Raw genomic sequence first — 22,504 nt, 5'->3', positions numbered from 1 at the left:
ACCTGAGCGGGTTGCTGCCACTGGCTCGGTGGCCAGCTTTGTATTCTCTTATTTGGCCCCGCCTACATCCTGCTGATTGGTCCATTTTACAGAGCACTGATTGGTCCATTTTACAGAGTACTGAGGTGCATTTACAATCCTTTAGCTAGACACAGAGTGCTGATTGGTGTGTTTTTACAGAGTGCTGATTGGTACATTTACAATCCTTTAGCTAGACACAGAGTGCTGATTGGTGTGTTTTTACAGAGTGCTGATTGGTGTGTTTACAATCCTTTAGCTAGTCCCCACTCGACCCAGGAAGTCTAGCTGGCTTCATCTCTCAAAGATATGAAAATTGTTTTAAATTTGGACATAACATTGTGTTTATGTTGGAGCCAGTACACACAGATACCACAAATACATCTAATAATTCTTATTCAGGAGTCAATATTGATATAGATTAAGATGGACCAGGACAGTTGTGAAACTGTTTTTTCATTTTTTTTTTTTTTTTTTTTTTTGAGACAGGATCTTCCTCTGTCACCCAGGCTGGAGTGCAGTGGTGCGATCTCGGCTCACTGCAGCCTTCGCCTCCCGGGCTCAAGTGATTCTCCTGCCTCAGCCCCCCAACCCCACCGCAATTAGCTGGGACTACAGGCTCACGCCACCACATCTGGCTAATATTTGTATTTTTTGTAGAGAAGGGGTTTTGCCGTGTTGCTCAGGCTGGTCTTGAACTCCTGAGCTCAGCTGATCCGTTCACCTTGGCCTCCCAAAGTGCTGGGGTTACAGGTGTGAGCCAGCGCACCTGGCCTGTTGTGAAACTATTAAAGAGGCTTTATGATATTTTAGGTTCAGGAACAAAAAACTATTTAGAGTTTAATTTTCCATACAGACCTGATGGCTGGTTTGACACAGAAGTGGAAAAAAGTGTCACTGTATTTGGATCAAACTCCAGCCTGCTGAGATCAGGAAAATGTTTGATCATTTGGTAATAAACAACACTGTGATCTTGATGTAACAGGGTGGCTGTTCTGTCTGAATTTTCCTGGGGTTGTATAGGATTTCTGTGGGGGAAAAAAAATCTGTGGATTGAGTACTGAATTCTATCCTTTTTTAAGCGATCTGACTTTAAACAAATTAACTTCATTCCATGAATATTGACCAGATTTGTTCACATGTGCCATCCATTGTTCTAAGTACCTAAAATATTATGTGCCTCAGTCACCTACCTTGTTAGTAATGGGGTCAGTATCTCCCAGTTTCTGTGGTTTTTAGCAGCTTTTTGGAATATAAGTAGTATACAATCTGCCTGTTTTAATTGTATAATTCAGTGTTTTTTAATACATTTATGGATTTGTGCAACCATCATTACAATCTGATTGTAGAACATTTCCATCATCCCAGAAGGAACTTTGTGACTATTTGCAGTCACTCCTCAGCTCCATGAAACCACTAATGTACTTTTTGTCATTATAGATTTGCCTTTTCTACACATTTTATATAAATGGAATCATAATATGTGGTCTTTTGTGTCTGGCTTCTTTCACGTAGCATAATGTTTTTGAAGTTCGTCTATATTGTAGCATGTACTTCATATTCCATTGTATGGATATACCACATTTTGTTTATCCATTCATCAGTTGATGGACATTTGGATTGTTTCCACTTTTTGGCTATTGTGAATAATGCTGTTATGAACATTCTTGTGCAAGTTTTCATGGGACATCTGTTTTCATTTCTCTTGGGTGGATGCCTGGGAGTGGAATTGCTGGGTCATATGGTAAATTTATATTTAGTATTTTAGGAAACTGCCAAACTGTTTTCTTCCAGAGTGGCTGCACCATTTTATATTCCCATGAGTGAGGATTCTAATTTCTCCATATTTTTGGACAATAACAATACTTGTTATTGTCAATATTTTTTGTTATAGCCATTCTAGTGGATGTGAAGTAGTATCTCATTGTGGTTTTGATTTGCATTTCCTTAATAACTCATGATGTTGAGTGTCTTTTCATGTTCATATAGTCCATTTTAATATCTTCTTTGGTAAAATGTCTATTCAAATCTTTTTTGCCCACTTTTTTTTTTTTTAACTATTTTATTTTTTTAAGACGGAGTCTCACTCTCTTGCCCAGGCTGAAGTGCAGTGGTGTGATCTCGGCTCACTGCAGCCTCCGCCTCTGGGGTTCAAGCAATTCTTGTGCCTCAGCCTCCCAAGAAGCTGGCATTACAGGTGTGTGCCACCACACCCAGCTAATTTTTTGTATTTTTGGTAGAGACAGGTTTCACCATGCTGGGCAGCCTTGTCTCACATTCCTGGACTCAAGCAATCTGCCCACTTTGGCCTTTCAAAGTGCTGGGATTACAGGTGTGAGCCACTGTGCCTGGCTCTTTTTTGCCCACTTTTAAATTGGTTTTCGGGTCTTCTTATTAATGAAAAAGTTCTTATATATTCTGGTTACAAGTCCCTTATTGATATATAATTTGCAAACATTTTCTCCTATTCTGTGGCTTGGGTTTTGTTTTTCTTGATGGTGTCTTGAAACACAATGTTTACTTTCAATAATGTCTTACTTATTAGTGTTTTTGTTTTCCATGATTCGTTGAACATCTGTTGCCCAATAATGATTTTACCCTCCTTTGGATGCTGGGACGTTGGATCTGTTAGCTTTCTGATATTTTCTAACAGATCAAGCTTATTTTCAATACTTGAGTACAGGGGCTACAGAATGAATGTTCTTCATTATTCATTAAACTTATTCTGTTTTGGGAAATTCATCTCAAACATGTTTGTCTTTTTTTAGAGTAAATTAGCATCTACTGCAGATGTTGTCATCCTGAGCATTGACATTTCTTGTAAGGTTTTATTACTTCATGCTAATTTGTTTATGAAAAATTACCATTTGAATATGAAAATTATTTTTATCTTGTAATTGTCCTGTTTAGGCTTATGAATTCTTCTAGAAATCTACCATTCATAGATTATTTTCAAAGTTTCTAAGGTTAGTTGCCAATAATTTTTATGGTTAATAATCAAAGAAGACACTTGAGATAGACTTTATCAGAGATAGATTTTATTAGATATAAATGGAAGATATTTTAATCTGGGGTAGGAGGTTGTGATGCCTGACTGTAATGACTAGTTTCAGCTCTTCAAGAAAGAATAAAACCAATTTTGCATTCCAGAACTTTTATTTTGTTTCATGAATACAGCTAAGTAAATTCCATAAGGTTTCTTTGCTGTAGATCAGGGTATCTCAGCTTCGGCACTGTTGATCTTTTGGGCCAGACAATTCCTTGTCTTGTGGGGCTGTCTTGTGTGTTGTAGGATGGATGTTTAGCAGTATTTTTGACCTCTACTCACTAGATGCTAGTGGCATCCCCCTATTGTGATGACCAAAAATGTCTAAAGGTGTTGACCTTTGTCCCCTTGGCAGGATTGGGGAGAATCACATCCCCATAGAGAACCACTGCTTTAGGGGTATATTTAGAACTAGCAATGGAATTCAGAGAAGTGCCCTACCCCTCTAAAATATAGGTAGGAATTGTCCATCAGCTGTGCCACTAGGATTGACAAAGTGGTCTTTGCATGCAGCCTTTGAAACTTAGAGGCTGATGTTTCCTGCTTGATCTTTATAAAACCCTTCTCCATATTCTCTCTCCCTTTCCTGATGGCTTCTTTATGTTCTTGTGTGTGTGTCTGACTGCATTGTAAGGTCTTCTAAAAGCAAGCAGAGACCCCCCCCAACCCCCCTGCCCGCTGACTTTCCCCAATTATTTTAAGATGAAGCTGTGGTGACCAATTCCAGATGACTATTGGGAGAAAGTAAACTTGAGGAAAAAGAGGAGGACTGGGTTGGATTTCCTCTGCTTCAGCTTTAAAATGTTTCCACTGTGATATAAAAAGCTTAAGAGCATGTGGAAATGCGAATTTAGAGTGTAACCAGAGAAAAGGGGTGTGTCAGGAAGAGGTAATTAAATGTTGTAAGCAACCCAGAATCTCTGTACTATTGTTAAAGCAGTATGTTGCTTTAACTCAATCCAGTTACTCTTCCCTCAGCAAGTCTATACTACTACAGTGACTCTTCCCTCAGCAAGTCTATACTACTCCAGTGATCGACCTGTCATATAAACTGCAACAAATACTGCATAAACTTGCACCAGAAGACTGGGGTATGATTGCACAGGGAATCTCAGATATGAGTTTCCTGACATTTGTCTGTAAAGTCTCAACTCTAATGTTGCACAGTTTTAACCTTTAAATACTACCATGCTACAAAGTCCCTTTCCACTGGAGCAGTATAATGTACTTTTAGTATTTAGGGACTAACCTTTTCACAACTACTGCAAAATATTTGACAGAGCAGCACCCACCTTGTATGACATTCTCATGAAGTTGTGGGTAAGAAATTGTAATTGCTTCCAACAGTATGAATCCGATATGATTTTTAAAAGTCTCTCTTTTCGCTTGCCGGTTAATGAAAACTCTAGGTTTTGAATTTTTCCTAAGTCATATTTTGCTCAGTTCTTTTCTTTCATAATGGCTACTTTTCCTTTCAGCTGACGTCAGACTCTGCTGCCTCCTATAATTTTCCTAATTGCCTTCTCTTCTGTCTCAGCATATGCCTTAGCAGTGGAAAAGAAAAATTTCAACTTTATTTTAGGGGGTGGTCTGGGGTGGAAGGGCGAGGCTAGAGCAGCTTAAAGGAGATGGTTATTTCCTGATTGTAATGTTTCTTACTAACTCCTCAGTGCATCTGTAACCTACCTCTAGTCAGGAGTGCTGTCACAAATGTGAAAAAAAAGTGAGTTGGGAAGAAGGAAATGAATATTTACTGTGCCCAGTGCCTGCACTTTCTTAGACATAGTTTCATTTAATTCATTTAAGCCTTTTGAGGAGTGTTCTCATCCCCATTTGCAGGTAAGGAAATGAGACACCGAGAGGTTAATCTGCCCAAGGCTTTGCAGAGAGCCAGCATGCATTAATGCAGGCCTGTCCCACCCCAGGTCTGTGCTGTCTCTATTTTCCATGCTCTTCTCCCTTCTCGTTAGTACTGGCTTCACAAAGGGAAGAAAGAAGAATGTTGGGTCTCCAGAAGAGTGGATCCCATGAAAGACGCTCATATCTGGGGTGAGAGGTTATGATGCTTGGCTGTCAAGGCAGTTTCAGTTTATGAGAAAGAATAAAACCAACTTTGCATTCTGAGAAGAGTGCTGGTTTCCAGAAGGATCATCTTGATTTGAGGTGGCAGCTGTCACTTCCCTCAGGGCATAGAAAATATGATGTAACCACTGGACAACTTTGCTTCACAAAGAATGTCATGATTGGTTAAGTGCACTACTACTGATATTAAAAGTGTACTTAATTACCCTACTACTGAAGGAGACACAAAAAATCCAAAACAGTATCAACGTGCCTAGTTTAGAATGCATTTGTCTTTTTTGGCTGAGGTGGATAGGTGAGGGCATAAGGTAAGGGTTGTGTGTGTGCATGTTTATAGATAAAATGTGTGTGTGTGTGTGTGTGTGTAGGAGAACAGATATTTGTAGTGTTTGGGAATTCACCTTGAACTTCATGTTGCCTTCTAATTCATGCTAAAGAGAGTATCACCTGTTATTGATTCTGAACCATAGAAAGCCAGCTGCCTCTTAGCTGCCTCTTCTTTCATTTGATTGGTTACCACATTTGTACTTTCTCTGAGGGAAGGATCATTATTAGGATATGCAGGGAACAGTAGAAAGCTGATTAAAAAGAGGAAGATGTTGGATTACTGAACTGAAATGTTGCCTTGGCACATGGCTTCCTTCAAAGCCCTTGAATCTTATTTTCTGTAACTTACCATATGAGATTATAGGGAAAAGAAGTTGACCAAGGATGTGAGAAAGTAAATGGGAGTTACTGGAGAATTGATGGCTTTGTAAAAAGTTTCTCAAATAGGGATAGAGGTTTATACTTGCACTTAATACTGAAGGAAAGGTTTATGTTTGCTACTAGAACTGGGTTGGCATCTAACTTCCTTTGTAAAAGCACTACAAATTAACTATTGTAAGCTGTGAAATGGAGTTTGTAGTAACAGACCTGGCAAGTAAACACCTAGTGTTTGTCTCTTAAAAAATGATGTATTACAGCTCCACCAGGTGGCTGCCAACAGTGTGAATGAGACAGGCTGGCATCGACCAGGAGGAGGGGAAAGCTGCTCTTGATTTTCTTTGTCCATATCGGAGTCTACAACATAATAATTTAGTGAAGGACAAAGAAGGGAGCCCACTGCAGGTTTTTCTAGGAAGTCTGGCAAAAAACCAAAAAACAACAACAAAAAAACCTCAAGATCACTGTGGCTCACCTTTGACATGTAAATACCTGAATGTCATAGACAGTTTTCCGATGGGTTAATTGTGCTGCAGATCCATATATAATTGTGCCCCTATTCTGGCTATTATTTTTGGTGTTCCTAAAAGGGCAGAGGATACTTTAGGTCCATAGACTAGTTTTGGCTTGTGACTATTAGAGACTCAAGTGTGATCCAGCTCAGATGCTAAGTATTGTAACATCACGGTGTAGTAGGAAAGAATGTTGGCGAATTGAATCCAGTTTTAGGCTCTGCTCCTATTAGGCAAGTGGCTTCTTTTTTCCTGGGCCTCAGTTTTCTCATCTGTAAAATGAGTGAATTATATTAGCTGCTCTCCAGAAACCTTTAGCCATGTGCACAATTTGAATAATTTCATTTTAATTTGGAAAAGAATAAACTTGTTAAGCATTTGAAAATCAAATCGAAAACATGAGGGAAGAAAGCTATATTTAGTATAGACATTTACATTTTTTAAATTAAACTCTACATTATGATATTGGTCATAAGAATTAGAATGAGACAGTCTTTACTATTCTCTCCCTAGCTCTAATATGGCACAGATGTGATAATAAAGTCCATATGCAGCCTTGAAGAAAGTGTTTGATTAGACATAAAATGTTAAAAAAAAAATCTGATAAGTAAATTGAGCTATCAACTTGTTTTAGGCAGCACAGAGAATAAAACAAAAACCAAAGCCCACTAGCTACTGAAACACTGAAATGTGAAATTCATTTTCCCAACTTATTGGTTCCATTCCTGTCTAGGTTTGGAGAAAAGAGAAAGAAACAGCTTCTTTCTCCATGTTAAGTAAATGTCTTAATCATTTCAAAATGAAAGTATAAAATTGAAATTGTAAGCACTCTGAGTAACAGACATTGTTTTGTTCTTTTGTGTTCTAAACATTAATAAAATTAGCCATCATTAATGGATCTAAATATTTTAAATTGCAGTTAGTAATTTTAAATTGCAGTTAGTAATGCCATTTTAAGTGAGTTTATATTTCTCATGTTGAGGAGCAAAGAAAGCATAACCCCAATTTTTTGATTCCAGTTTTTAACAATACAACCAATTTAGGAAATATCAAGAACTGATTATAGCAATGACAGGAATATTAGTCCCCCTGCCTTTGTACTTTGCCCCTTAGCAACAAGTGAATTCATTACTGTATTTTCTTATTTGTGCTTCCCTCCTTTAAAAAATACTCAGTTTGCTATTTTTAAAAATTACCCAAGAATGGGTGGGCGTGGTGGCTCATGCCTGTAATCCCAGCACTTTGGAAGGCCGAGGCGGGCGGATCACGAGGTCAGGAGATCGAGACCATCCTGGCTAACACGGTGAAACCCTGTCTGTACTAAAAATACAGAACATTAGCTGGGCATGGTGGCAGGTGCCTGTAGTCCCAGCTGAGGGACTACAGGAGGCTGAGGCAGGAGAATGGTGTGACCCGGGAGGTGGAGGTTGCAGTCAGCCGAGATCACGCCACTGCACTCCAGCCTGCGCAACAGAGCGAGACTCCGTCTCAAAAAAAAAAAAAAAAATTAAGACTGATTTTATGTGGTGGCTCCTTTCACCATTAAAAAATTAGTTTATACATTTTTTTGCTTTTCTCCTTGTTTTAGTTTCTTTCTTTTATATGTGTATTTATCAGCATATTGTGGTATGTGTGTTAGCTGTGCCAGTATTCAGCTCTTAGAAACACAGCCACGTGTTACTATGCCACCTTCTTGAAGTTTGGAGTGTTAGATTTGAATGCAGTGTAGACTTTGATCTAGTTTTTGTTTTTCTGTGAGACATTTACATGAAAACAACATCTTTGATTTTAATAACTTACCTGTTTCTCCTGTTTATTTCCCCTGAAATTGTCTTAATGCTCCATAAGGGACATAGCAGCTGGTTGCGATGGAATTGACTGACACTAAGTAAAAGATTATGACTTCGGGTAGAAATTAAGTAGAAAGAACTGCTGATTTCTTAAAGAGATGGGATGCACTCAGATTGTCAAATATTGACATAGACCTTCTGTTAATTTAAGAGTAACAATTCTGGTTTTGGTGAAAAAATTTTAAAAGTTAATTTCATGATATGCTTTATATAGAAAATAAAACCTTAAATTTATTTTAAATTTAATTTTTTTGCTAAAAAAAGGGCCGACCTTTCATTCTTCAGAAGATTAGTTCCTCTTAACCACATGATGAAACTTTACTAATAAAAAGAATTCATGCATGTATATACTCATACACACACACTTTATACATAATGCCTAGCAGTCTTTTGGACTAAATAATTTCCCCATAACTTTATGTTGAGCAAAAATGATGGCAACTTTTCAAATATATAATGTTAGCTCTGGGATTTAAAATTTAATTTCTAGTTTTCAGTGTCTTGGTAATTATGAGTTTGAGGCACATTTCATTAATACGTGTTCATCTTAGTATGCATTGACGAGGAGTTTGTGACTGTTTTTCATTATATTCTTCTGATAAGTCAATTAATGGCATGTCATTTTACTTCTATAAGCTGATTTTCCACATTTGTATAAAGTGGAGGTTATGAGTATGGGTGTGAGAGACGGGAGTTTAGGTTGGAACAACTTCTAACTTCTCTTCCAGTTGTAAATACTGGAAGCAAAATGCCTCCGTGGCTCCATGACCATGTCTATATTCATTTGTTCACCATTGACTTGTCTCTTACTGTGAGGATTTCCTGTTATATACATGCTGCACATAGATTTCCAAAAGATTTAGTTATAATCTAAAACATTTATAGTAATTTGCTTGGTTATTACACATTTAAAATTTACCGCAAGTGTCTTGATCAAACAAGAATTTAGGTTGGCTTTCAAAGAATGTGAACAAGGCTGAATATAAATAGGATTGGGGTCATTTATCAGTATCCATTCTTTTATTTCATTAGCTGAATTAATGTCTAAGCATTCAGTCCAAGAAATATATGTAGCTCTTCTATTTTATTAATGGTTTAGCCTTAATCCTATCTTCCTTTTAGTTTGCAATAAGTACAAAATAGTTACAAATTCTAGAAGATTGTTATTGTCTACCTGCTATGAAGTACTTAAGCAATACAATAAATAGAGCTGTCATTCTTTGTCTTCTACTTGCTCTTTTCTGAATATTTGGTTATATGACTGTTTTTTCCTTTACTACTGTCTAATCTAGTTCACAATGATTTTTGTGTTCTTAAACAGAAAAAGTCAATGACTTAAATTATATCACCATAACTTTTATAATCAGATGATCAGAGAATATAGGATTAAAGCTAATAAATGCAGGGTCCTTTGAAATCCTCACATAAAAGGGAACAGCAAAAGTACCAGCTTTATCTGGTATCTGACTGAGAAAATCAACCAATGTATATTGGTTTTGCACTTTACATGGTAATGTTGTCATTTATTTTTAGATATCCTTGGAACAGAAGATCTTATTGTGGAAGTGACTTCCAATGATGCTGTGAGATTTTATCCCTGGACCATTGATAATAAATACTATTCAGCAGACATCAATCTGTGTGTGGTGCCAAACAAATTTCTTGTTACTGCAGAGATTGCAGAATCTGTCCAAGCATTTGTGGTTTACTTTGACAGCACACAAGTAAGACTTTGTTTTCTATGAAGGCTTGAATAAGAAATTATTGCATGCCTTCTTTTTTTCCCATTACAGTTTGTCTGACTATCTCTTTTCTGTTTTTGTTTGTTTATATTTTTTGTTCCCTCTAGAAATCGGGCCTTGATAGTGTCTCCTCATGGCTTCCACTGGCAGAAGCATGGTTACCTGAGGTGATGATCTTGGTCTGCGATAGAGTGTCTGAAGATGGTAAGGCATGTGGATGGGACAGTAGTTGGTACATGCATTTGCCATTCTTTGATAAACAGAGTACATCTGTTTCTTTAACTTAGGACATACATCCCATGTGACTTTATTGCTTTATGAAAATATTTTCAGCTATTTTTCTTTGGAATCTTGTAATACTTACTTTTTTTTTAAGAATGGATACTTCGGGGCTGAGAAATCATTTTCTTTTTATTATTTTAGATGCCTTTAGAATAACATTGACATTAAGGGAAACACATTGAGATTTGTGAAGAATATTGCAGGAATAGTCATGTTTTATTTTCTTTTTACTTATGAAGGTTCTTTTGCATATTATTTTAGGTATAAACCGACAAAAAGCTCAAGAATGGTGCATCAAACATGGCTTTGAATTGGTAGAACTTAGTCCAGAGGAGTTGCCTGAGGAGGATGGTAAGTGTTTATGTGTTAGGAGAAAATATGGCACTTAGATATGAGAGATTATTTTAATTCAGGGAAGAAGAATCACAGCAAAATTCAAGAAACTTTTTTCCCCAGCTGTTTCAAGGATTTAAGCAAAATCCATTGATGTAATCTTACACTTAGTGTAATAATTCATTTATTTGGTTTTACCACCTATTTTAGAACTTTTGAAAATGTGTGTTTTTCTTATGGATAAAGGTATAGGGCTGCTTTCTAAAATCTTTGTCATTTCCATAATCCTTTTTCCTTTCCCCACTGCTGAAGAAGGAGAGTTAGACCTTCGTAGTAGTTAAAGTTGATGTTTCTTATTTTGAATTCATAGTAACCTAAGGCTGAATTCCCAAGAATCGCAGGGGACATTTCAAATCCATTTGAATGTCTTTTGGACATTTGAAGCCAAAAGATAGACCCCAAATTTAATCCCCCACCTCCACCCCAGGTAGCTCTGCAATCGCTGTCCGCTATTGCTGGACCTTCTATTTCTTCCCCTCTTCTACTCCCCTTCCCCATTTCTTTTCTCATCTTTTCTCCTTTGAAGTACACCTGTTGTGGTATCTACTAGGATAAGAGGGTTTTTGGTTCACCAAAACCTTATAATCTGGTACAAGAGATGAAACTTACAGATAATTGAATTACCAAGTGGAATGTCATAAGTATTATAGAAGAAATAGTAGTGCTGTGGTATTTTAGAGACCGGAGAGCTTATTTTTGTTTAAAAGTGCAGAGAACGTGTTGGCATTGTGACCTCTCACGTGTCAGCTGCTTCATGGGGAAGAAGTCAGAAACCTGGGCTTGTAGTGAGAGGACTGCTGGAGAGGTGGCATTGTGAATATGCCAGTTGTTCCAAAAGACATTCTGGGCAGGGGCAACCAACGTGAATTAAAGTACATAGATAAGACATAAGCAGTCATTTCAAGAAACTTGTATTTTTCTTTAAGGAATTAAGAAATATTTTTCTATATTCTGGTTTTATTTATAATTTTTCCAAAATGCTGTTACCTTTGAGAATAAAACCTGCTGGAGAAGAAGAGAACAAAACTGAAATAAAAACTCTGGTTTTTCTCCTTGCTCATTTTAAAGAGTGTTGAAAATTAGCATGTACATCTTTTTCTGTGTTTTTCTAGGTCCCTGAAACTTGTGCCCTGTTTTGTGTATGTGAGCCTGTGTGATTTCTGGCACTAGAATTTTCTCTTTCTCTTGTCCTTGGGAGTCAGTATTTGACTGTTATCATTTTGGAATCTCTGCTCCTTTGTACTACTATATTTCTCGTAGCCCTTTGTCTGAATAATGTTCTTGTATTCATTCAGCTTAATCTTAAAATGGGTTTTTTGATATGTCATCTTTAGGTAAGGTAATGAAAACCTTCCTAGACTTTTAAAATACAAACTATTCCTAAGCCATATTTCCTCATCTTTTACTTGCATGTATTATTCAAACATGAATATAGGACTTTATGCTAGTTTGTATTAATTTTCCTCTTACTGGTACTAGCTCTTCATTTCAGACCACATTTTTGGTTCCTGGTTATATCATCTAAAGTATTAGTTATTCTTTTGAGAATTAAGTCATTCATAATTAAGATAAACATGACTTTTAGGTCTTCATCCAAACATTGGTGGTGATAAACTTATCTTGGTAGAGTATTTTCTTTCTTTATTTTTATTTATTTATTTATTTATTTGAGATAGAGTCTCTCTCTGTTGCCCAGGCTGGAGTGCAGTGGCACGATCTCTGCTCACTGCAAGCTCCACCTCCTAGATTCACGCCATTCTCCTGCCTCAGCCTCCCAAGTAGCTGGGACTGCAGGCGCCCGCCACCACGCCCGGGTAATTTTTTTTTTTTTTTTGTATTTTTAGTAGAGACGGTGTTTCACCATGTTAGCCAGGATGGTCTCAATCTCCTGACCTCGTGATCCGCCTGCCTCGGCCTCCCAAAGTGCTGGGATTACAGGTGTGAGCCACCACGCCCAGCAGAGTATTTTCAATTTAATCACTATATTTCTGTTAGGTTGGCAGGTTGGTATTCTTTAAATGATTCATTGATCCATTAAACAGTTGCTGAGTGCCTGCTGTTTTTCAGGCACTGTGCTAGGTAATGGGCATATGAACTCAGTAAGACAAGATTCCTGCCATCAAGGAGTTTTCAGTGTAGGGAGAAGGTTACATTAGTAAATCATCAATTCCAGTGCATCTTTCCTCTAGGAGAGATGTGCATAGAGTGGTATTGTTTCCACTTTCTGTGAGAGTGGTGTAAGTGATTTGCCCTTGATCAAATAGCTAGTAAGTGGCAGAGCCTGGGTTCAAATTCAGATATTCTGACATGTAACTCTGTGCTCTTCTTGTTAAACCACCCAGGGCTAGGCTGGCCACTAGAGACAGGGTCTGTGTGGATTATGTTCTGTAAACTCGGGAAACTTTCCTTTTTTAACCACATGAAAACTATTTCTGTCATTATTTTCCAGACGCAGCCTTACAATCCTCAACATCTGCAGGATCTCCATTTCCTTTGTACACGATCATTCCTCTGTTGTAGTTAAGAATACCACCTTTTTTGGTACACTATGGGATTACAATCCCGTTATTTTGAGTAGTATCAGTCAAATTCCAGAAGCAGGATAGTACTAATAATAAACTAAACTAAGTTGTCGTAATGACCCTTTGCCTGTCTCTTACACTTCTAGTCATTTCACTTCTCACTCAAACTATCTTTCTCTGATCAAGAAGTTCTTCTATAGATATTGATCATAAATAACACTTATTATTCTATGGTTTCCAGCACAGGATAGAGCATTTACATGATTTTATAACATACTGTTAATAAGAGGACTGTTCCTGCCTTCAGGAAACTCATTCTGTGTAGATTGGTATCTCTAGTACTGTGCCAGGAATGTGTGTAATAAGTGGAATCTAATATTTTCAGAATATAAATAGATTCCATTGGTGAGGATAACTTTATTATATAAGTGCCTTATATTGTGTGTTTAATTGCTTTAGTTTCTAGAATATTCTTTTTTTTTCCGCATGAAAGTTTTTAGTTTATTAATCTTCTCATGAAAAAGCCACAGTGGCCACTGATAACATCCTTGCAGCACCTTTGCTCCTTTGGCTTTTTGCCAGCACTAACACTGGCCTTTGCTGTCTGCCTACCTTCTTCATGCTGTTCTTACATTTCTTTCATTGCTTTCTCAAGGTCTTTTTCTTCTCACACAGGCCATGTCTTGTAAGTCTATGTTTGTGTTCATTTTTGTTTGCATAATCCAAGGAATCGTAAATTATGCCAAAGCCAGTAGTCTTGCCACCACCAAAATGAGTTCTGAACTCAAAGATGACATCTGGTGTGGTCTTGTACATTTTGGCTACTTTTTCCCGAATTTCTCTCTTAGGTAGTGTTGCCTTCCCGGGGTGAAGGACATCAATGACCATTTGTTTTCTCTGAAGTAGTTGGTTGGTCATAAACTTTCCAGTTTGGATAGTTACCATGTCATTCATGATGTTGGTCAATCCTCAGACAGCCGAGGAAGAAAAGAGTTTCTCTAGAATATTCTTATTGAGAGCTCCAAGCTCTGTATTTGATTTTTTTCCTTGTATGATGTGAACTAACAACTAAATAAACAAGATAACAAAACCACAGTCATTTGAAAATATGGCTTGGAGGATATATACGTATTTTTTTTTTTTTTTTTGAGATGGAGTTTCGCTCCTGTTGCCCAGGCTGGAATGGTGCCATCTCGGCTCACCACAACCTCTACCTCCTGGGTTCAAGCGGTTCTCCTGCCTCAGCCTCCCAAGTAGCTGGAATTACGTGCATGCACCACCACGCCTAGCTAATTTTGTATTTTTTAGTAGAGATGGGGTTTCTTTGTGTTGGTCAGGCTGGTCTTGAACTCCCGACCTTAGGTGATCTGCCCTCCTTGGCCTCCCAAAGTGCTGGGATTACAGGCACGAGCCACTGCGCCTGGCCACGTTTTTGTGAATGTATATGTATATCTGTGTGAGTGTTGCATATAAATATATATATTTCCCCTCCTTGATTAGATGACTTCCCAGAATCTACAGGAGTAAAGAGAATTGTCCAAGCCCTGAATGCCAATGTGTGGTCCAACGTAGTGATGAAGAATGGTAAGTAACTTGGGACTCAAGTCATTTTTTTCCTCTTGTTCCTTGTAAGTTTTAAATTATTCAGATATATGTGGAACCATTAGTGCTATATGAAATCTGTAGATTTGTTCCAGTTTCAGTTCGCTGATTGAAGGAAGCGCCAAAAGTAGCATTTCTAGGAATTTTTCATATATGTTTAATAGTTAATTCAGTAAGAATTTAGAGGTTGCGGCCAGGCGCGGTGGCTCACGCCTGTAATCCCAGCACTTTGGGAGGCCGAGGCGGGCGGATCACGAGGTCAGGAGATTGAGACCAAGGTGAAACCCCGTCTCTACTAAAAATACAAAAAAAAGTTAGCCGGGCGTAGTGGCGGGCGCCTGTAGTCCCAGCTACTCGGGAGGCTGAGGCGGGAGAATGGCGTGAACCCGGGAGGCGGAGCTTGCAGTGAGCCGAGATCGCGCCACTGCAGTCCAGCCTGGGTGACAGAGCGAGACTCCGTCTCAAAAAAAAAAAAAAAAAAAAAAAGAATTTAGAGGTTGCCTGTAATACACCCAGCATTGTCTTTGGCTTTGAGAAGTACCTCCAAAATTATAAGACATAGACCCTATTATTAAGGAGCTCCTAGTCCAGCTGTGAAATTCAAGCCTGTACTTTTCAAATGCCAGGGAACTATGCAAGGCAATCTGTGATGAGTACAGATGACTGATGCAGGCAGTAAAGTGCATAAAATCAGAAACATGGCTGTTGTGTTAGGCTTAAGTATAGAGAGAGAGCTTCAAGGAGAAAGTGTGTCCTGACAGTAGTTTTCACAGGAAGCTCAAGATTTGGACTAATGAAAGGGGAGAACGGCAAGTGGAGAAGGAAGCATGACATAGAGAATAACAGTTGTATGTTCTGACCAGCCTGGACAACATGGTAAGAGCCCATCTCCATAAAAATTAGCTGGGCATGGTGGTATGCGCCTGTGGTCCCTGCTACTTGGGAAACTGAGGAGGGAGAGTTGCTTGAGCCCAAGAAGTCAAGGCTGCAGTGAGCTGTGGTCATGCCACTGCACACCAGCCTGGGCAACAGAGAAAGACCCTGTCTCAAAAAAAAAAGTTGTGTATTCTAGGGTCACTAAGAGAATATCACCTAGCATTTGGAGCTAGCTTAGAGAGAGGCCTGAATGCCAGTCAGGAGAATTTTGGCTTTTTCCTGTAAAAATTGGTGAGTCACTGGAGATTTTTAAATAAGGGGTTGATGCAAAGAAGGTGGTGTGCAGGGAGGTTTGGCAATTGAAGAAAGTCAACATAGAGTCTGACGTTAAGGGAGACCAGAGCTTTTGCAGCAGTTCAAGAGTGAGGTGCTGGGGCCTGGGGTAATGTAGTGACAGTGGCCATGAGACAAAAGGCTGGATCTGGAGTGCAATCTGAAGACAGTAGTGCACACTGGCCTCTTACAGTCTGTATTGGTCCCTAGGGCTGTGGTAACAAAGTACCACAAACCATATGACATAGAACAACATGAATGCATTGTCTCATAGTTCTGAAAGCCAGAAGTCCAAAATCAGGGTGTTGGCAGGGCCATGGTCCCTCTGAAGGTGCCGGGGAAGGATCTGTTTCAGGCCTCTCTTCTAGCTTGTGGTAGTTCCTTAGCTTGTGGCAGCATAACTCCATCCTTTACATGATGTTTTCCCTGGGTGCCTGTCTGTGTCCACATTTTCCCCTTTTTATAAACACAACAGTCACATTGAAGTAGGGATCTACCTACTGCAGTATGACCTCATCTTAATATATCTGCAGTCAACCTGTCTCCAAATAGGGTCACATTCTAAGATACTGGAGGTTAGGACTTCAGCATACGAATTTGGTGGGGGATACAATTCAGTCCATTAACACAGTCTTTTAGGAATTGCTTCCTGTATAGGGTTTTTCTGTCTTACATCTCTTGGCTGCCTCAACAAGTATGCTGAGTGAGACACTACAGAAGGGAATGAGAAAAATCATATTTTACAGCCAGGTGAGGTGGCTCACACCTGTAATCCCAGCACTTTGGGAGCCTGAGGTGGGCAGATCACAAGGTCAGGAGATCAAGACCATCCTGGCCAACATTGTGCTACCCCGTCTCTGCTAAAAAAAAAAAAGTACAAAAATTAGCTGGGTGTGATGGCACGTGCCTGTGATCCCAGCTACTCAGGAGGCTGAGGCAGGAGAATCACTTGAACCAGGGAGTCAGAGGTTGCAGTGAGCCGAGATCGCGCCAGTGCACTCCAGTCTGGCGACAGAGCAAGACTCCATTTCAAACAAACAAACAAACAAAACCACACAAAACGAAAAATCATATTTTACAGTGAGCTTACCCCATCTTCCCTGATAAAGGTCAAGTAGGAGACCAGTTTTATAAAAATAGAATATTTCACTTCAATTTTTGGTAGACCCTTGAGTGTTAAGTGAGATTGGCACCCTTTAGCTTTCCTGAGGTCTGATCTAACCCTTGTCGTCATTAGAGAAGCTCCTTCTGGCATAATAAGGTACTCCTTCCTCTCCTTTTCTTCCCCTCTCTCCATCCTCCTTCCTCCTTTTTTCTTTCTAGGAGGAATCTTATTGTGTCTGTTAAATTGAATTGCAAGGGTGCTAGATTCTATTTTATTGATGTAGCAATCTAGATAGATCTAGAAAGAACAAGGAGTTTTTTTGGGTTTTTTTTCCTTCTCCAACTCTTTTTTTTTTTTTAGACAGACTCTCGCTCTGTTGCCCAGGCTGGAGTGCAGTGGCACGATCTTGGCTCACTGCAACCTCTGCCTCCCGGGTTCAAGCAATTCTCCTGCCTCAGCCTCCTGAGTAGCCAGGATTACAGGCACGCACCACCACTCCCAGCTAATTTTTGTATTTTTAGTAGAGACGGGGGTTTCACCATGTTGGCCAGGCTGGTCTTGAACTCTTGACCTCGTGATCTGCCCACGTTGGCCTCCCAAAGTGCTGGGATTACAGGCGTGAGCCACCCCGCCTGGCCCCTCCAATCTTTATTTTAGGTTCAAGGAGCACATGTGCAGGTTTGTTACATGGGGTAAATTGTGTGTTGCTGGGGTTTGGTGTGCAAATGATTTTGTCACCCAGCTCACAGGTAGTGAGCATAGTACCTGATAGGTAGTTTTTCAACCCTCACTCTCCTCCTACTCTCTCCCCTCAAGTAGGCCCCAGTGTCTGTTGGGCCTCTTTTTATCTCCATGTGTATTCAGTGTTTAGCTCCCACTTATAAGTGGGAGCATGTGTTAATTTGTTTTTGGTTGTTGCTGCTTTTAATTCACTTAGGATTATGGCCTCCAGCTGTGTCCATGTTGCTGCAAAGGAGATGACTTTGTTCGTTTTTATGCCTGTGTAGTATTCCGTGGTGTATGTGTACCACATTTTTTTTAATCCAGTCCACTGTTGATGGGCATCTAGGTTGATTCTGTGTCTTTGCTATTGTGAATAGTGCTGTGATGAATATACACATTCATGTGTCTTTTTGGTGGAATGATTTACATTCCTTTGGGTGTATACTGAGTAATGGGATTGCTGGGTTGAATAGTAATTCTATTTTAAGTTCTTTGAGAAGTCTCCAAACTGCTTTCCACAGTGGCTGAACTAATTTACAGTCCCACCAGCAGTGTATAAGTACTTCCCTTTCCTCTGCAACCTCACCAACATCTGTTATTTTCTGACTTTTTAATCATAGCCACAATAAGGAGATTTTCATTTATGTGGTTATCTCTCTGTTACCAGAACAAATTCAAATTAAGGCTTGGTCCTTCTCATTCATCTATTCAGCAAATCCTTGTTGAGCATTTACCATAGGAAGCCTATAAAAATAAGATTTGGAACATAAACTGGATCAATTTAGAATAAAATTATATTCAGTGGTGCTTGTTATATTTATGAGAACTATTTTCACAAAATTTTCTTTGGCTTTATTCACTTTTTGAAAAATCTGTGTCCCAAGTTCGTATATTAAAGAACTATTGCCTTGTAATGTACACTTATGGTTGTAAATTGAGAAGCTGGACTAAACATGCTTTATTACTTTGGAAGTATGGTCAAATGTGTTTCCTGAAAAAATGCCATTTTACTTGTTTTAGACACTAAACAATATTCTTAAAAGAACTACAAAGCAAGGAGGTACATTGTGGATTTTTTCATGGTTCTTTGCCCTGAGGTTTCCTCGCTTTCTTTTTTTTTCTTGACTGTACTGGTACATTAGTTTCCTGTTAACCAAAAAACAAAATACTGCCATTAATTAGCTTAATTTCATGTTTAAGAGGATCCTGGTGTATGTGGTATGAAGATACAATGAATGACATTTTGACGCAACCCAGGTCTTAGGAAGTGTGAAGGATATCCTTTTAGAGCCCTGCATCTTACTTTAGAGACAAAGCTCTCTATGGATATATGGTGGGTCATACCACTCTTCCAGGGTAACCTACCTCCTATGCTGTTTTTAGAGCCTGCTTTGCTGGTGATCCGTCTGTGTGCCCAGTGAACTGTGCCTTCCTCAGCCTGCTTTTCTTGAATGTCCAAGTGTTGTCTGCCAGCAGGTGCTCAGACTGGTTTATTTGTTTTAGGGGTCTGTGTTTTTCCTACTCTTTTTTTCTTTTTTATTTTCTCCCCTTTTCTCTTTTTAAAATTGTGGTTAAATATACATAAGATGTGGTTAAATATACATAAGATTTACCATTTAAAATATGCATTTCAGTGGCAGTAAGTGCATTCACATTGTTGTACAACTGTTGCCACTAATAAAAATTTTTAAACCAAAAAGTTTTTTTAATTAAAAAGTTGGTTGACAAAGTAAAAAAAAAAAAAAAAAATAGAGGTATTGGTTACCTTTTTCAAGACATTAATAATGACCAATTTTTGTTGTTGTTTTGGTTCGAAAAATTACTATAATCACAATTGATTCTTTGGGATTATTACATTGGGAAATTATATAATGCCAGTTGATTATTTGGGATTATGTATTGTCTAGTTAGTATTTATTGAGCAGTAATAGAACATTTAGGTTATGTCATGCCACTAATTTTGTACAGTTGCAGAAAAATATTTGTTTGAAACTCTTTTAAAAATATTTAAATATGCTCAATTTGAAAAAACAATCCCAGCTCTTGTAAGGATTATGAACGTCTAGGTGTTGCAACAAATGGCCCTGAAAACACACAAATCTAACTCAGGTTTTATTTCTTTGCAGTTTCTTGGACATTGATATTCAAAGGTCAAATATTTAATCTGAAAATCTAGGTAATTAAAAACGTAAGAGATGAATTGCATTCCTTCCTGCCCTCCACCCAGATAAATTGGATGTGTTTTCTATGTGGGAATTCATGATTTAATATGTGATTATTATAAGTCTGAACAACTTACTTGGTTATAGGATATCTTCATAACTTTTTTCCTTTAGTATCTTCTTAAAAGTTAGTAATACACAAGCAACCAAAGAAAAAAATAGATAAATTGCACTTCATCAAAATTAAAAATGTTCATACTTCAAAGGACACTGTCAGGAAAGTGAAGGATGAAAGATAACCCTCAAAATGAGGGAAAATATTTGTAAAACATGTATCTTATGAGGATCAGCAGAATGTATCTAGAATATATAAAGAAGTCTTACAACTTAATAATAAAAAGACAACTAATCCAGTATAAAAATGGTAAAGAATTTAGATAGGCAAGAAAATACACAAATGGCCAGTAAGAACATGAATAGATGCTTAACGTTGGCCAGGCATGGTGTCTCACGCCCGAAATCCCAGCACTTTGGGAGGTTGAGACAGGAGGATTGTTTGAGGTCAGGCATTCAAAACCAACCTGGGCAACATAGTGAGAACTCTGTCTCTACAAAAAAATTTTAAAAATCAACCAGGCCTGGTGGCATGCACCTGTAGTCCCAGCTACTGGGGAGGCTGAAGCAGGAAGGATCACTTGAGCCTAGAGTTCAGTGCTGTGATGATCTAAGATTGTGCCACTGTACTCCAGCCTGGGCAACAGCGAGACCCCAATTCGTATTAAAAAAAAAAGAAAAGATGCTTGTCATCATTAGTCACCAGGAAAATGCAAATCACAACAATGAAATACCACTTCACACTTACTAGGATGGCTAGGGTCAGAAAGATAATAACAAATGTTGGTGAGGATATGGAGAAATTAGAAACCTTGTACACTGATGGTGGGAATATAAAATGGTGCTGCAGCCACTTTAGAGAGTTTAGTAGTTGCTCAAAAAGTTAAACATAGAATTACCATATGACCCAGCAGTTCCACTCCTAGCTATATACCGAAGAGAACTGGAAACATGGGCACACAAAATAGTGTGTATAAGTGTTCATAGCAGTATTATTCATAAATGGCAAAAAGTGAGAAAAACTGCTGAAAACAAAATGTGGTATATCCATACAATGGACTGTTTTTCAATCATAAAAATGAAGCACGAATATATGCTACAATGTGGATCAACTTCAAAAACATTATGCTAAGTGAAAAAAGCCCGACACGAGAGGCTACATATTATAGGATTTCATTCATATGAAATATCCAGAATAGCTAAATTCATAAAGATAGAAAGTAGATTAGTGGTTCCCAGGGGCTGGGAGGAGAGGTTGCTCATGGGTATGGTATTTCTTTCTGGGGTGGTGAAAATGTTCTGGAATTAAATGGTGATGATGGTTGCACAACTTTGTGAATATACTAAAAACCACTGAATCATACATTTTTAAAAGGCTGGATTTTATGATATGTAAATTAAATCTCAATAAAAAGAAAGAAAAGAAGGAAATGATACCACCAATGATGATAATAATGGTAATAGTAGAAAAGGTGGTGGTGATGATAGAAAAGGGAGAAGTGGCAGTGATACTAATAGCAGCTGATAGTATACGTGCAAGATCTTATTTAATCCTCACAAAAGCCATATGAGTTAGGCTCAGTGGAGCCAAGTAATTTGCCCGAGGTCATATAGCTCATCAGTTCTCAAACGTGTTTGCACATTGGAATCACCTGGGAACTTTAGTCACCTGGGAAGCTTTTAAAACCTATGCTACCTGAGCCTCACCCAAGGGAGGGGCAGCTACAGTATTTTTTAAGTGCCTCCGGGATTCAAATATACAGCCATGGTTGACAACCACTGACATAAATGATAGTCTTCTAGTTCTAACTTGTAAGAGTCTGTGTTTAATCCATGGGAATAAATTCAGCATTTTGAAAGCCACATTAGCCCCTTGCCTGACCTTGCTTTCTCTAATTCCTAAATTATGTAGTATTGAAAAGTGACTTTCGGCCAGGTGCGGTGGCTCATGCCTGTAATCCCAGCACTTTGGGTGGCCAAGTTGGGCAGATAGTCGAGGCCAGGAGTTTGAGACCAGTCTGGCCAACATGGTGAAACCTCATCTCTACAAAAAATACAAAAGTTAGCTAGGCGTGGTGGTGCATGACTGTAATCCCAGCTACTTGGGAGGCTGAGGCACAAGAATCACTTCAACTCAGAAGGCAGAGGCTGCAGTGAGCTGAGATCGTGCCACTGCACTCCAGCCTGGGCAACAGAGAGAGACTGCTCAAAAAAAAAAAAAAAGAAAAAGAAAAGTGACTTTTCAAGTCAGAGAAAGAAGACAGGAAGGACTATGTTTAATATGGAGTCATCTATAGGGAAAGGTGAAAATAGTGGACGTTCCTTCTCATAACTCCTCTGTACTTGTTTCTAGTATGGTTTAGTATCTCGCAAAGGTCAGCAGTGCTGTGACAGTCCTTCTTAAGATCTGAAAGAAATAATACAGCTTTTATAAGTA

At 38.6% G+C, this 22,504-nt stretch overlaps 2 protein-coding genes across 6 annotated transcripts in view; one reads left to right on the top strand and one right to left on the bottom strand.

The window, feature by feature from the left end:
- AAGAB (alpha and gamma adaptin binding protein) overlaps positions 1-22,504 on the top strand; it is a 59,894-nt gene that overhangs the window by 14,043 nt on the left and 23,347 nt on the right. For all 5 annotated transcript variants that reach the window (XM_055362704.2, XM_031002509.3, XM_055362702.2 and 2 more), the window contains exons 2-5: positions 9,747-9,937; positions 10,063-10,159; positions 10,499-10,588; positions 14,653-14,736. In XM_055362704.2, coding sequence (XP_055218679.1) covers positions 10,126-10,159; positions 10,499-10,588; positions 14,653-14,736 — 208 coding nt within the window. In that variant the 5' untranslated portion in view covers positions 9,747-9,937; positions 10,063-10,125. The remainder of the gene's footprint in view (positions 1-9,746; positions 9,938-10,062; positions 10,160-10,498; positions 10,589-14,652; positions 14,737-22,504) is intronic.
- LOC109023503 (small ribosomal subunit protein eS24-like) lies at positions 13,792-14,106 on the bottom strand. Its single transcript, XM_055362705.2, has one exon. The coding sequence runs from the start codon at positions 14,104-14,106 to the stop codon at positions 13,792-13,794; it is 315 nt and encodes a 104-aa protein (XP_055218680.1).

Source organism: Gorilla gorilla, chromosome 16 (assembly GCF_029281585.2).
Source record: "Gorilla gorilla gorilla isolate KB3781 chromosome 16, NHGRI_mGorGor1-v2.1_pri, whole genome shotgun sequence".
NCBI classification, from domain to species: Eukaryota; Metazoa; Chordata; class Mammalia; order Primates; family Hominidae; genus Gorilla; species Gorilla gorilla.
Note: the sequence above shows the minus strand (reverse complement) of the source record. Positions and strands in the feature narration are given on the sequence as shown.